Source organism: Numenius arquata, chromosome Z (genome assembly GCF_964106895.1).
Source record: "Numenius arquata chromosome Z, bNumArq3.hap1.1, whole genome shotgun sequence".
Classification (NCBI taxonomy): Eukaryota; Metazoa; Chordata; class Aves; order Charadriiformes; family Scolopacidae; genus Numenius; species Numenius arquata.
Genome location: NC_133616.1, coordinates 81,914,254 through 81,930,165, shown reverse-complemented (window position 1 = coordinate 81,930,165; position 15,912 = coordinate 81,914,254). Strand labels below are relative to the sequence as shown.

General features: G+C 45.3%; 1 protein-coding gene across 1 annotated transcript; it reads left to right on the top strand.

The window, feature by feature from the left end:
* The first annotated feature begins 213 nt into the window (after nt 1–213).
* MBLAC2 (metallo-beta-lactamase domain containing 2) lies at nt 214–5,758 on the top strand. The gene is made up of 2 exons (XM_074166760.1): nt 214–658; nt 5,373–5,758. Exons 1-2 carry the CDS (start codon nt 214–216, stop codon nt 5,756–5,758), a joined length of 831 nt encoding a protein of 276 aa, XP_074022861.1.
* Nucleotides 5,759–15,912: the final 10,154 nt, after the last annotated feature.

Sequence of the window (15,912 nt, the reverse complement as noted above, 5' to 3'; positions counted from 1 at the left end):
CCTCATCCCCCCTCTCAGGAGTCCCTCACACCCACCCACGGATCCCTCACCCCCCCCTCAGGGCTGCTCCGCTCACTCACCCACCCGCCCGCCGCCGCGCTCCGCCCGCGGCTGCCGCAGTGGGCCGGGTCCGTGTCCGTGTCCGGGCCCGCCCCGCCCGTCGCCGCCGCGGCGCTGAGGGGAGTCTCCCGGTGGTTGAGCGGCGGCCGGGCCATGTCGGCGCTGGAGTGGTTCGCCCACAAGCCGCTGGGCGACGGCATCTTCTGGATCCAAGAGCGCTTCTACGAGTCGGGCAACCGGGCCAACATCTGGCTCGTGCGGGGCTCGCAGCGGGACGTGGTGATCGACGCGGGGCTGGGGCTGCGCAGCCTCCCCGAATACCTGCGGGCCGCCGGCCTCCTGCCGCCGGCCGAGGGGCCGTCTCCGCGGCCGCTGCTGGCCGTGGCCACCCACGTTCACTTCGACCACTCGGGAGGGCTGCAGCACTTCGAGGAGGTGGCGGTGCACAGCGCCGAGGCGGCGGCCCTGCTGCGCGGCGACAACTACGAGGCCGTCACCTGGCTGTGGGAGCGGGAGGTGGCGCGGCCGCCGCGGCCCGGCTGGCGGGCCCGCCAGTTCCGCGTCCCCCCGGTCCGGCCCACCCGCCTGCTGCAGGAGGGTGAGTGGAGCGGGGAAGCGGGTAAAAATCGCGTTTCCAGCGCTCGGGAGGTGAGAGAAATGTGCTTAAAACGCCCTCCGCCTGCCTGATCTCTTTGCCTGTTCGCGCAGGGTTCTATTTTGGGAGACTCACAGTAATTAAAAAGTGAGTGAGTGACTAATTGAGCACCCCAGGATTAGCCCGAGGCTTCTAACAGTATGTCAGCCGGTTCTGGCATCTGGTCACCCTCATTATTTTTTGGTGACCCTGCCCATGGAAGGGGGAATTGCAACTAAATAATCTTTAGGGACACTGGCCCAGGTTGCCCCGAGAAGCTGTGGCCGCCCCATCCCTGGAGGGGTTCAAGGCCAGGTTGGACGGGGCTTGGAGCAACCTGGTCTGGTGGGAGGTGTCCCTGCCCAGGGCAGGGGGTGGGACTGGATGGTCTTCAAAGTCCCTTCCAACCCAAACCATTCTATAATTGTCTGATTCATAAACTGTCGAGGCATAGCAGTGTAAAGAGCAAAGCAATTTATTGAAATACATACTGAAAGCAAATACATATTGAAAGCAAACAGTGTGCTCTTGTGGCCAGGAAGGCCAATGGAATCCTGGGCTGCATAGGGAAGAGTGTGGCCAGTAGGTCGAGGGAAGTCATTCTCCCCCTCTACTCTGCACTGGTGAGGCCACAACTGGAATACTGCATCCAGTTCTGGGCTCCCCAATTCAAGAGGGATAGGGAACTGCTGGAAAGAGTCCAGCGAAGGGCAACGAGGATGATTCAAGGATTGGAGCATCTCCCTTATGAAGAAAGGCTGAGAGAGCTGGGACTCTTTAGCCTGGAGAAGAGAAGGCTGAGGGGAGACCTTATCAATGCTTATTAGTATCTGAAGGGTGGGTTGAAGGAGGAGGGAGCCAGACTCTTTTCAGTGGTTCCCAGCGATAGGACGAGGGGCAACGGGCACAAGCTGGAACATAGGGGGTTCCACTCAAATATGAGAAGAAACTTCTTCACGGTGAGGGTGCCAGAGCCCTGGAACAGGCTGCCCAGGGAGGGTGTGGAGTCCCCTTCTCTGGAGATTTTCAAGACCCGCCTGGATGCAGCCCTGAGTAACATGCTCTGACATGCTCTGGGCAATCCTGCTTCGGCAGGGGAGTTGGACTAGATGATCTTTATGGTCCCTTCCAACTCTAAAAATTCAGTGAAATTCAGTGAAATACTGTGAAGAATATGGATTTTGGTTTACAGAATTGACACAAATATAACATCTACAGAAGTGGCTTGTTGCAGCTAAAAAAAATCCACCTAGTCTCTCATAGGCAGCAATGACTGGGTTATTTTGGCAGCAAACAACCCAAGTGTACAGTACAGTGAAGCAGAAATTAAAGGGCAGCTGTCTGACAGGCAGGGGACACCTTTTGCAGAGGAGTTGGTCTCTTCTTGGCTCTATTAGGCCATCCCACGTACATGCTTGGAAAAGCAGAACTGAACTGAACCGACTGAAAGCTTTAGAGAAGATTAATTAATTAAAATCATAGAATCATACAATGGTGTGAGTTGCAAGGGTCCTTAAAGATCATCCAGTTCCAACCCCCCTGCCATGGGCAGGGACACCTCCCACCAGACCAGGTTGCTCAAAGCCCCATCCAGATCTGAAGTGACATTAAACTACAGGCAATCAAGAGAACTTTAAGTTGTTTCTCTTTTTTCCTTTAAAAGGGGGGAAATTATAAAAAACAATAATTTGAAAAAGAACAAGCACACTCGATAAAGTGTCATCAGAGTTTCTAAGATAACGTTCACTGAGACATGCTGTGTGGAACTCACATGGCATCTCAGTGTATGTCGTTGCTGTGGGGTGAGGTTTTCCAGTAATGCTGGAAATACAGAGTGTGCGAAGGGCAATATTCTCTTACAGTCCAAAGCCGCAGCTTCTATGTGCACATTGCCTGCTTTGTTTGTTAGAGTTTTTGCATTACCTTAACCTTACCAGACCTTCCAAGCACTTTTCATTTTGGCTGTCCTAGTTAAAATTGCATTTACCTGTATTGTGCCTTACCATTTACTCTTTTCCTAGTCACTTGTATCTTCTAAGACTCACAGTTTCCTTCAGCTGACCCAGACTTTTTTTTTCTTTAATTCTGCACATTTCTTCTTTAAATTTTGGATGTCACATTCTGTTTCTTTGTACTTTTTTTCAGTGCCAGGTGCAGTTTGAAACCCACCAGAACGGTTTGCTCCAGTAACTTCACCACCTCCACTGTTGTTTCATTCACCAATACAGGCATTTTCTGCACAATCTTCTCTGTTAGGTCATGTCTACTCCTTTCTCTCAGCAACATGACGTTTAACATGACGTTTCCCTGAAAGAGAATATTGCTAAAAATTCTCTCTGATAATTTTGGAACTACCTGCTTCTGCAAACGTAAGGGTCCTTTCCGCTGTTGAGCACAGCACAGTCAGACAGTAGTCCTTTGGTGACTTCCAAACGTTGTTCTAGCATTTTCTGTTATCCCTTTCAGTTGAGTACCAGAGGTCCTGTCACAAAAGGTCTGCCTTTCAAGAGTTAAGTGCCTTTAGGTTTGCTGAGTCTCGAGTATATTTGTGGCATGCTTGCCTCTGGTGTTATACAGATCTGTAGCTTTCTGATCTCTAATACACTAGAGGTTTGGTAACTTTTTCTTGTTCTCCTTGGAACTGGAAATGCATATTACAGTTTTAAGCATTGTTTTGCGATGGTACTGGATGTTATTTCTTTTAGAACTGTTTCATACAGTTGTTAAGCAGCTGCTTCTGAGGAGATGCGTGCATGTTGGTCTTCTTTCCCTACACAGCCCTAAAGTTTACATATTTACCACCTGTAAATTAATGGGGTTTGCACATTTTTAATTAGCTGGCATTACAATTTAAAATCAACAGCAGACTGACTTGGCCTGTTTTCCATCCCTAGAGTGACTTTCTGCTGAAAGTACCAGTTCAGTGGCTACAGTACAAAGGCATTCACATGTAAGCTGGCAAAAAAAATGACTTTATGTTAAGAAAGTTCTATTTTTATACATCTGCTTGAATGACATGAAGAAAGTGTCTGGAGGCCAGTCCTGGTTCTGCTCCAGCAATTTATGTTCTGTCATGTTGCTAAAGGAGAAGTCACTGCCCAGATATTCGCAGATATTGAAGGGGTCGCACACACCACCCGAGTCTGTCACTGGCGGGACGAGGGTCCCTTCACAGCAGGTGACCCCCAGGAAGAAACAGGCGCCCCTTCTCGCTCCTCACAAGCACACACGCACTCTGGGGCATGCTCTCTCTTTTTTCAGGCTCCTCTTTTTGCAGGTTTCCCACAGCAGAGTCTCAGGCATCAGATTTTACAACAATAAGTAATTTAATTGAAAGGCACAGCAGCAAGGTCAGACGGGGCTGGGTGCCTCTGAAAAGGGAGGGACCCCGAACAAAGAAATCCCTGGGCAATTACACCCTTGTGATCTCTGCATCCGCCCCTCACACGCTGTTGATGCATCTTTTAGTTCAATGGTGGTTTTTGATCTGGGGTCTTCTAACACCTTCTTGGGTTCTTTTTCTGTGTCCAGGCAGGATGGACATTGACTGTTCTTACCTTGCTGATTTTCAGCCTCTGCTGACAGTAGTCATCTCGTTATCTTCTGGTTTATGCTTCTTCTGCACCTGCAGGCAGAACTTGGGGAACTGAAAAGCCACACGCTTAGGGAAAACACTACCAAAACATCAGTGTGTTGTGGACATTTTTCTTATGCTAAAAGACTAAACACAGCACTGTAGCACCTGCTAGGAAAATTACTAAGAAAATTAATCTATTGCGGCTTAACAGTTACTCATGCTAAGCAAAGCTAAACAAACAGCATAAATCACACTGTGGTGTATGAAGAAATCACAGACTCGTAGGTCATGCAGTAAGCAAATCCAAATCTGACGACCTTTATTGCTACACAGAGAAACTTATATACACTAAGACGCAAACCCACTCCCCTCATAATGCCCAATCATGGACTTACAAAAATATTTTCTACCTTCTACTGAGCTTGTCACAATAACAGGTGCTCTGCTACCAGGACAAGTTCTGGTTCCCAGACTGTGTTCTGGTTTTGTCAGGATGAGCTTCAGGATGTGTAACTTACATTTCTCATCCTCCCCTGCTCTCAAGGTCGCTACTGGCACCCACTTGCTCCAGGTGCACGTAAATCTTAGCTGTGTGAGTGAACTTTAACTGAACCCACATCACACCATGTTATAACCCCAAGTAATTTATTCTAATTAAAACTTATTATTTAAGCTAAACAACTAATATCTCTCAACAGTTTTGTCTTTCAAAAGTAACAGCAGTGGAATTCTAGGCGAATTAAGTGGAGGTAAATTGCAATTAATTGTGAAGTACTTAACTTCGCAGGAGACCTGGATTGTATGTGTCCTGTTTGTTTCCTGTGTTATTTTCCCTAACACCTTTCTTTTCACATTGTTTAGTTTATTAAGGGTGGGAATAGATGCAATTAATACAGCCCAAGCCTTTGTTAACTGTTACTAACACTGGAAAATACACTAATGTCAGGTGTATCTTTCAGGTGCCTCTTTGGCACTCAGCAAGAAAATTGTTGTGAATATATAGTATGTACAAACTCAGCCTATGGGTAGGTTGTAATCTTTTTCTGGTATTCAATATACAGGATAAATGCGTGTGTTTTCCTGTAACACGTTTGTTTGCAGGGGATGTGATCAGCCTCGGAGACCGACAGCTTACTGTCATGCACATGCCTGGTCATTCAAGGGGCAGTATTTGCTTACACGACAAAGACCGGAAGATTTTGTTCAGCGGAGATGTGGTGTATGACGGATCCATGATTGACTGGCTTCCCTACAGCAGAGTAAGCGACTACGTTGCCAGCTGCCAGCGCCTCATGGAGTTGGTGGACAGAGGTCTCGTGGAGAAGGTACTGCCGGGGCACTTCAACATATTTGGGGCAGAAAGGCTGTACCGGTTAGCTTCCAACTACATTGCGCAAGCTGGGGTTTGTCACAAGGTTTCCACCTGTGCCATGAGATCCCTTGCAAGCATAGCACTTCGCATTACAAATTCCAGAGTCACCTCGTAGTGACTGCCTTTTGTGCCATCTATTCCCTGCTGAAAACCCAAATGGCTTGTGGAAGGCTTGATGGAAGCAGAAGCAGTATGCGTTAGTAAAAAGCTGGCAAATTGATACCGATGAGCTGCAAAAATTCTCCCTATTTTGCCTACTTTATTCCTATTTTTATAAAAAGTGTGTAAGCTACCCAAAGCTACCGTTTTTCTTTCTATTTTTTCAGGGCATGTTTGCACATGTATTGTGATTGAAATAGATTGTTTTATTTTTGTTATGATTCTGACAGATGCATATATGCCAAAATGAGAGGTTTTACATTCATGCCTGAAACCTCGTTGACGTAGCACTAGGTTTGCGACCATTCACTCAACTCCTGCTCAGGTTTTAGCCTAAGACAGCTCGTACTGAGACCTGCTGTGTGCTGGGACCGGCACCGTTAGGTCGAAGCAAGAGCAACACCTACGCAGGACTCAACGGGCAGAATGTCACCGTTGTCACCTGCCGCTCAGTGTCTGCTGCACCCATCATCATCTTCTGCATCTTTGCCAAGTAGCTGTCTGGCAGTTTCTTTAGAATCCACTAGCATATGGAAATGCTACAGACCAAACATCCAAGCTGGAAGGTATAGATACATCAGCTTACCCCAAAAGTTTTTGATGCAGATCCAACAGCAGACGGACCGTTGAAGGTTTTCGTGCTTCTCGGTGTGGTGCAGGGGATGCCTGCACCATGACAGAGGAGCAAGAAAGAGCACTCTCACTGTCGGGCTAGGGAACAATTCTGCTCATAGGCGTGCAAATTAGGATTAGAGAATGTATGAACTAATGAATTGTTAGACTAGTCCATATGAAGTGGATTGAGCCCTTGCTTGATGCGTTTGGTTTTTTTCTGATGAGCTCATAAAAGAAATTTTTATTTACAGAGTACATTCTGTAAATTTGAGAAAACTGGGCTGTGACAAGCTTAAAGGTTTTATTTGTGTTTAAAGAGTATTTCTATGTGACTGGATTGTAACTCAGTTGTTAGTGCTCTGTGGTAAGGGAAAGATGGAGGCTTTAGTATTACCTTGCCCTACTGCAGGTGCTGGGTTAAACAACCGGTACAGTAATTATCACAAAGTGAATGTAACTTGGGCTGTTCACTGTGTGCTTATGAGATGTTTGATGCTTATGTTTTTTATGAAAAGTAAAGTGCATTGCATTGGACTCTGTTACAAAAAAAATTGAATACATTGAGAAATGCTAAACAACATTGTGACTTGCTTATGAAAATTGAATGTGTGATGTTTAAAAGCTGTTGAAATGGTTAGTGTGTAATTATTCTAGCAGTATGTATATATTTAACTTTTTTAAAAGGACACTGTCTTGATGATATTTTTGTATATAGACATACATACTTTCCTAAAAAGAGGGCAAATGTTTTTCCCAAATTTTAGTGGAGTTTATTTGTTTGGCTTTCACTTGGGGGGGAAGCCTTTTTTTCCCCTCTCATCTTACCTGTCAGAAAGGGAACCCAAAGTTTGGGCTCTGCCTAAGGCATGGGGGAGTGGAAGTCTCCTCAATAGGTGTAAAAGCTGGTGAAAAAAACAGTTGCAATATAAAAAAACATCTCTGTCTAAAAATTATGCAAGAGTATCTTATGTAATACTTTCCTCCTTCCACAGATGTCATGGTTTAGGCTGGGCTGGCCACTAAATGAACAACAGAGTGTCCCTCTCCCTTCCCATATAATAATTATCTTCTTACCTTTCTTAAAAACTTGTTCTGCTGTGTTACCCCACACAATGGATGTCGTCATTGTATTGTAGGTGCTCCAGAGCTCCAGCCTTCTCCAGTGCAAACTGGATCAGTCCACGGCAAATAGTAGGGCCATGTTTCCACCCCTGGGGCAATCATGGGTGGATGAAGTCTTCTATAAGCAACTGGGAGAAATATCGCAGTCGTTTGCCATTGTTCTTGTGGGGGACTTTAACCTCCCCGATACCTGCTGGGAATACAACACGGCAGACAGGGAACAATCCAGGAGGTTCCTGGAATGTGTGAAGGATAACTTCCTCATGCAGCTGGTAAGTGAGCCGACCAGGGAAAGTGCTCTCCTAGACCTGCTCCTTGTGAACAGGGAAGAACTTGCGGGGGAAGTAAAGGTTGGAGGCCGTCTAGGGCACAGTGATCATGAGATGATTGAGTTCTCTATCCTTGGAGAAACAAGGAGAAGGGTTACCAAAACTGCCACCTTAGACTTCCGGAGGGCAAACTTTGACCTGTTCAGAAGACTGCTAGACAAAATCCCTTGGGAGGATGCCCTTAAGGATACGGGAGTCCAGGAAGGATGGACATACTTCAAGAAAGAAGTCTTAAAGGCACAGGATCAGGCTGTCCCCGTGTGCCGAAAAACAAGTAGGCGGGGTAGGAGGCCAGCCTGGCTGAATAGGGATCTCTTGCTGGATCTCAAAAACAAAAAGAGAGTCTACGACCTCTGGAAGAGGGGGCAAGTCTCTCATGAACACTATAAAGATGTAGCAAAGCTGTGCAGGGAGAAAATAAGGAGAGCCAAAGCGCAGCTAGAGCTCAACCTAGCTGCAGCTGTTAAGGATAATAAAAAATGTTTCTATAAATTCATTAACAACAAAAGGAGGATTAGGGAAAATCTCCCTCCTTTATTGGATGCAGAGGGAAACATAGTCACAAAGGATGAGGAAAAGGCTGAGGTGCTCAATGCCTACTTTGTGTCAGTCTTTAGCAGTGGAACTAGCTGTTCCCTGGACACCCAGCCTCATGAGCTAGGAGACAGGGAGGGGAAGCAGAGTGAGAGCATCACGATTAAAGAGGAAGAGATCGGTGACCTGCTATGCCTCTTGGATGCACACAAGTCTATGGGACCGGATGGGCTACACCCAAGAGTGCTGAAAGAGTTGGCAGACGTGCTCGCCAAACCACTTTCCATCATTTACAGGAAGTCATGGCTAACTGGGGAGGTCCCAATGGAATGGAGGGTGGCAAACGTAACACCCATCTACAAGAAAGGCAAAAAGGAGGATCCAGGAAACTATAGACCTGTCAGCCTGACCTCGATACCAGGGAAGGTCATGGAGCAGGTCATCCTGAGTGCCATCAAAACTCACATAATGGGCAACCAGGGGATCAGGCCTAGTCAGCATGGGTTTATAGAAGGCAGGTCCTGCCAGACGAACCTGATCTCCTTCTATGACCAGATTATTGGACGAGGGAAAGGCTGTTGATATTGTATACCTGGACTTTCGAAAAGCATTCGATACTGTCCCCCACACAATTCTTGTGGAAAAACTGGCTTCACACAGCCTGCATGAGCATACGATCCGCTGGGTCAAGCACTGGCTGACTGGAAGGTCCCAAAGAGTGGTGCTCAATGGATTTAAATCCAGTTGGCGGCCGGTCACGAGTGGTGTGCCTCAGGGCTCAGTGTTAGGACCATTTCTGTTTAACGTCTTTATTGATGATCTCAACAAGGACATAGGGTGTATCATCAGCAAGTTCGCAGATGACACCAAGCTAAGCAGGAGTGTTGATTCCCAGGAGGACAGGGAAGCTCTACAGAGAGACCTAGATAGATTGGATCATTGGGCCAAAATCAATGGCATGAGTTTCAACAAGGGCAAGTGCCAGGTTCTGCACTTGGGCCACAACAACCCCAAGCAGCGCTACAGGCTTGGGGAAGTGTGGCTGGAAAGCTGCCTGGAAGAAAGAGACCTGGGGGTTCTAATTGACAAGCGGCTGAATACGAGCTGGCAGTGTGCCCAGGTGGCCAAGAAAGCCAACGGCATCCTGGCTTGTATTAGAAACAGCGTGACCAGCAGAAGTAGGGAGGTGATTGTGCCCCTGTACTCAGCACTGGTGAGGCCACACCTGGAATATTGTGTCCAGTTTTGGGCACCTCAATCCAAGAGAGGTATCGAGGTGCTGGAGCGAGTGCAGAGGAGGGCAATGAAGCTGGTGAAGGGCCTGGAAAACAAATCATATGAAGAGCGGTTGAAGGAGCTGGGACTGTTTAGTTTGAGGAAGAGGAGGCTGAGGGGAGACCTCATCACTCTCTACAACTACTTGAAAGGACACTGTAGAGAGGTTGGTGCTGGTCTCTTCGCACAGGTAATTAATGACAGAACGAGAGGGAATAGCTTCAAGCTCCAACAGGGTAGGTTTAGACTGAACATCAGGAAAGAATTTTTCACAGAAAGAGTGGTCGGGCATTGGAACAGGCTGCCCAGGGAGGGGGTTGAGTCACCATCCCTGGATGTGTTTAAGAGCCGTTTAGATGTGGTGTTGGGGGATATGGTGTAGGGGAGAACTTTGTAGAGTAGGGTTGATGGTTGGACTTGATGATCCCGAGGGTCTCTTCCAACCTAGATGATTCTATGATTCTATGATTCCAGGTGCACTGGATGCCTCTCCAGGTGAAAGCAAACTGTGGCCTGCACTATTCTGCTAAAGGAATAGAGAAAAAGGCATTAGCAATGTCAGTTGTGGCTAGTTGTGACTAGCATGTCTGTTACAGCAATGCTCAGCAGTGGTGTGACTTTATTCAGGCCACAATAGACTACTGTTAGCCTTCTCTAGGCTAGTCACAGTGGGGTGCTTCTCCCATATGTTCCCAGTTAGGTTCACTTCATCCTCCAGTACAGTCAGTTATCGAGATCCGCCCGTCCGTCCCCCCCCGCCAGGGCTTTACACTTTGTGGTTCTAATGTGCCAGGCCATCGAATCCACGCAGTCCAATAAACTCGGTTGTCCCCCTCCTCCTTCTGGCTGGAGGCAGGCCCGTCTGATACTCAGCATAGTACCCACAATTAACAGATGGGTTCACTTGGCTTTTGTAGCCAAACGGGTTTGTTCTCGCACCAGAGAACCACTCACCATAGATCGGAGCAGCCATCCTCCTGGAAAAACTCCTTCCTTCTTCTATTTGTTTTACTTTGCAACTCGTGTACTCATGCCTATAACCGTTGTGGTTTTGACCAGTGCTAGATTTTCCATCCCACTTCCTTGTGTCCTCACCGTGGCTCTGGAGGTAAAACCACAGGGTACCTCGTGGCGTGTTTGTCTCTCTTGAGCTGGTCTCACAGGAGGCCTCTTCCGACAGCTGCAACATAGCATGCAGGGGACGAGTGGGATCTTGTCTCCATCCTGGACAGTTTATCAAACAGTTTTTCAAATAATTTCTTGTATTCCTTAGTCATTGTCACAGTTATTTTCTCTGCAGCCACAACAGCGAAGGGACAAGAGAGACACTTTTGCTGCTATCGTACTCTGTTAGCCACTTCATGGACAGCTGGCATGTCGGCATCAGATCCTCCCCAGACCATTAGTGACAATGTGTAGGAATACATTGATGGTGCGCTCTGCACAAACTTACTTTTTTATTTATCTTTTTGCATGGCATTTCATCAGGGTCTACATTCACTCACCAGTCACCATAAATCACCTCTCACACAGCCAGTTCTCTCAGGTACTCCGTACCTTTCTACCATGCTGGTCTGTTTGGTCGGGTGGCATTTGGTATCATCCTTAAAGGGACACTTGCCCTTTATGGCTGATGAGAGTTGCCTTCAGAAACTGAGAGCGTCTGACTTTCTCCCAAGTGTATTATCAAAGCCTCTATCTCTGTCTAGGTTTCCCAGCTGCCTGGCTTCTTTACTGTCTAAGTCTATGGTATCGGCCCCATTATCCCAGCATCGGAGCCACTAGGTGATAAATTCTCCTATTCTCTGAGGTGTCTCACCTTCACAACAGATAAAGTCCTTTCTCATATTTCACAAGTCCTTCACAGATAAGGATTGAACAATTACTTCTGTGTCTGATTCCTTTTCTTGCATTGACATTGCCTGAGAAGGACCCTCTCCCTGATCTGCTTGAGAAGGACCTTTTCCCGGATCTTTCCGACAAGAGTCGCCTCCTGGGACCCGGATCTTTGTTAGAATAAGTATCTTCCATGTGACCTGACTTGTTCTGGGCTTTGGTATAAGGAGCAGGGGAACAAACTGACTTCCTTTTTTGCTTCCTGGTCACAGGGGCGACTCGTACCAGTACGGATGGAGTTGGAGTAGCGGCAGTGGTCGTTATCAGAGTAGTGCCCGTGCATATCATACAGCACCTACTCCTGCACCAAAATTTAATATAAAACACCACTGTGACGCATGCAGGAGGATCAATAATAAAATGATGTTTTGATACAAACAATCATTTCCAAAATCCCTAAAACTCTAGTCGAGTCAGCTTGGCATAGAAGGGAGAAGTTACTCTCCCAAGCTAGAACTGAAAGTGTAGTTAATTAAAAAATCCATTAGGCAGTGCCCAAGGTGTGCAGGCAAAGTTGTTGCCCAGCTTATCCCAGAATAAATTGCAACTGTCACGTTTCGCCCAGCACTTGGGACCGAACCACCACAAATAAAGAACAAAAGAACAGTAACACAGCGCAACCAGCAGGTTAGACAGCGTCACATCGACTGACTTTAAACAAAACTCTGTAAAGACTTGATGTAATACTTCACTCAAGAACCACATGATGTGAGCTGTCTGTTTTAATTTCCAACACCTCAAGACTCTCAAAGGAAAAAATCCGATACCCTCTCAACTGAGCAAGCTGGAATTCGAGCAATTTGTCAGAGCCCTGGTGGTGCCCCACGGTGGGTGCTAGTTAATCTGTCAAGGTTTAGGCTGGGCTGGCCTTTAAACAAACGGCATGTCGCTCTCCCTTCCCAGAAGGGAAGGGAAAATAAGAGAGACTTGCGTGCTGGGAAAAAAACCTAAAACAGCTTTAATGAAATATTGTCAATAAAAAGAAAAGATAGATTAAATATAAAAATATAAGAAAATAATGAAATATATACAAATATATACAAAACCAGTATCTAGCTCCCAGGATGACAATCACGTCATCAGCAGGCACTGGGAAAATCCCAGATTGGACTCAGCAGCAGATGAGAACTGGATTCAGGAACACATGGATCAGAGCAAAGGCAGAAAAACGGACAGAGTCCTCCTCAGACGCCAGCCACTGAAGAAAGCAGCTGACCCCTTTGATCTCTCAGCTTTTATCCCATGATGCAGATGGGATGTAATACCCTGTTGGTCAGAGGAAGATGTACAGAAGGTTGGCCTGGGAAGCAAAAGATCCGTTTAGTAAAGAGGCCCAGAACAAACTCCACAGTGCAGTTTTGCTTTTCAGCCTGCTGATGTGTGCAGCTATTTACCTAGCAGTCCAAACGCTGTTCTTGATAGCCAAGGGTTCAAAATGGGCAATCACAGACCTTAGGTGGCAAGTGAGAAAGTCAGAATGGCTGAAGAAATACCTAGCACTGAAGCTTACAGCAGTTATCTGGATGTAGCCATAATGTCACAGATTGCCCTGCAGTAATTGAATTCCTTCAAATTAGCCACCTGTGGTGTAATACGAGCAGTAATCCTGCTCTGTGCTTTTGTGAAGGCTGTAGGAGCACTGGTGATAACCCTGTGCGGTAACACGGACAGAGACCTCTTCTGTCAAAAAGCCTGCCAGTAGTTACGCCAGTTGCTAAAATTTTGCAAATGTTTATTAGGAGAGTGAGGTCACGTTGAATTAGTATTTTGTGTTGCACCGCTATCGGTTTGTTTATTTGATCCAGTATTAGAAGCCCTGTAACCAGATTTTGTTGTATAATAAAACCTGAGCTCCTAAGAGAAGGCTCACAGGCATGCCCATTCAAAAGGAAAGATACTCTCCCATCACTTGAGTTTAAATCTGTGCTCAGTATCAGCTACAAGATCCTTAAATGTCCAGATCCCTGTCAAAATGCCCTGTTAAGCCATGCTTAAGTCCATAAAATACATGTAGATAAGAGCAATTGCCTGGTTTTTTTCTTCCTTGACCAAAATCTAGGGAATAATTTCCTAGCTCAGAAGAGGGCTTTACGTGAACATAGCCCAAAATGGGATATGTTAGTGAACTGCTGCTATAATCTAATTGAAAGTAGTTTTTAAGGGTCTTAAAATATTTTTGTATTGTAAGAAATTCACTACTAGGTAAATTATATGTCTTAAGTATAAACAACTGGCTCTGCCTATTTTTGTTAAGAATTACCAAGTTTTAGTCATAAGAGTTTGACAGTGTCCCTTTAACACTACTTGGATTAAATATTTAAAGCATACTTTGTAAGTTTACACATTGCATCATCTTGGGGATTTAGAACTGTGTTGATTTATTTGTAAAATCTAAATGTATGTTAATGCAGTTTTTGGTAGACTGGGGAATTAACAAAAAAGTCAAATGGGAAGTTTTGGTATGTAATCTGTCAAGATATTTGTGATGTTAAACAACAGTTTACACATAAATAATCATAGATAACCATAATAAAAAAAATGTTATAATCCTGTGGAGTCCAGTCATAATTTCTAGGTATTTTTAAAAATAGAAGGCAAAGAAACACCATCTTGAGGTTACCTAGCATCACCTTCATGCAGAGAAGTGGAACATTTCCTTAAAACTAGAAGTTGCCAAGTCTGCCTGCTCCCACTTCTTCCTGTTTTCCATTACTTTTTCACTTTCTGGTCCTTCAACTGCCTCATGTTTCTGGCCTGCTACCAACTTTTTCCTTCATCCCACATCCGCTGCTGCTGCTTCCTCACTCATACCCAGACTTCTGTCTTTGCCTCCCCATGAGTTCTCCCACCCTTCTTCTCCCTCTTCCTCACTGTGAGAAATGGCCTCTTTTCCTTCACATTATCTGAAATCCACTGTCTAGAGCACTGGGTCTGGAGCCCAAGATAAGAAACCCAACAGAGAGAGGGCAGCCCTGCGGCTCACAGGCAGTCATAAATGTCATTATGCAATGCCTTACTGTTTAATGGTCAACTCAGACCTTTCTCTTCACATTGAGTCCAAGTTACCCTTTTCTACAGACTAAGCTGTTACTCTTTGATGCAGTGTCAATATAACATCTTTTCACAGATGTTTCACAGTAGCAGAAAAATGTTAACTGATAAGCTACCATAAGCTTAAAAGCCTAACATATAAGGCAAAATTTAATATGCCTTTTTCCCTCAAAATCTTTCCAGTTTTATTCCTCTCTTAAACTATGTTCTGCAAAACTGTACGCCACTCAAGCTTTGCCAGGACCAAGCAGAATAGAACAAGCTCATCCTTGCCTTACAGGTGTGCACCCTTCCTAATACATCGTATCGCTGATTCACATTCATATTTCTGGTCCCTTGTAATCTCCAAGTTCTGTTCTGCAGTAAGGGGTCTTTAGAATCTTCTTTCTAATACACATGGAAATGAAACAGTCATTTAAATTACTCCAGTACAACAGCATCTCATTTTATTTTTACACCAGTGAACACCTCTATTTGCCATCATGTGACTACGAAATAAATGTTGCCACTAAAAAGAACATTCTCACAGACAGAAAAAAAGAAAAGCGTCCTTACTGTTAACTCCTAGACTGTAGGATGCTATATAGCAGAGCTCAGGATGAGCTTTAGAAAAACGATGTTAAAGCCTAGTGTAACACCTTGCCTTTTATAAGCAGACATCTGTAGCAGAAGAAAACTAGAAATGGAGATATGTTAGGAAAGAGGGAGGGAGGTAAGGGTGGAAAAATATATGGCAAAAGAGGAATTCTGAATGTTTAACTTCTAAAATTTAGGTCCAAGAACTCAACCAACACTGTTTCAAGTTACTATTTTTAATTAATGCATGTATTACTGAAATCATTAAGCAGTAACTGAACTGTCTAAAATTCAACCAGATTTCATCCATAATGAATTCTTTTTCAGCCCCCTCGCTCCCAAATTGAATTAGGAAGAACACAAACAGACATGATTGAAAAGCAATCTGAAAACACTTGTTAGGTTTTATTTTAAATTTAACATTATTTGAAGCTCAATACTACATAGGGGTTTTGCTGGTAAAAAAAGTTAGGTTATATTACACTGCATGCGCTGGTACAGCACATGGATCATCCAGGCTAGTAAGAAAGCAAGCTAGTCCTCCAAGGTGCACAATTAGACCAGATAACTCTAGTGTGATGTTAAATCACTTTACTACTAGCTTATACATTAATACTGCATTGCTTTCTGTAATTGTACCTCAAAGTCACTTAATGCTTCTACAGAGTACGTACCGGCAGAATACCCTTTCTCTGCCCCTGTCCTATATATT

What these genes read in the sequence shown, in the direction of transcription:
- MBLAC2 (XM_074166760.1), top strand. Translation starts at nt 214, where the DNA reads ATGTCGGCGCTGGAGTGGTTCGCCCACAAGCCGCTGGGCGACGGCATC. An exon ending in CACCCGCCTGCTGCAGGAGG is followed by an intron (nt 659 to 5,372) that starts GTGAGTGGAGCG and finishes GTTTGTTTGCAG; the next exon opens with GGGATGTGATCAGCCTCGGA.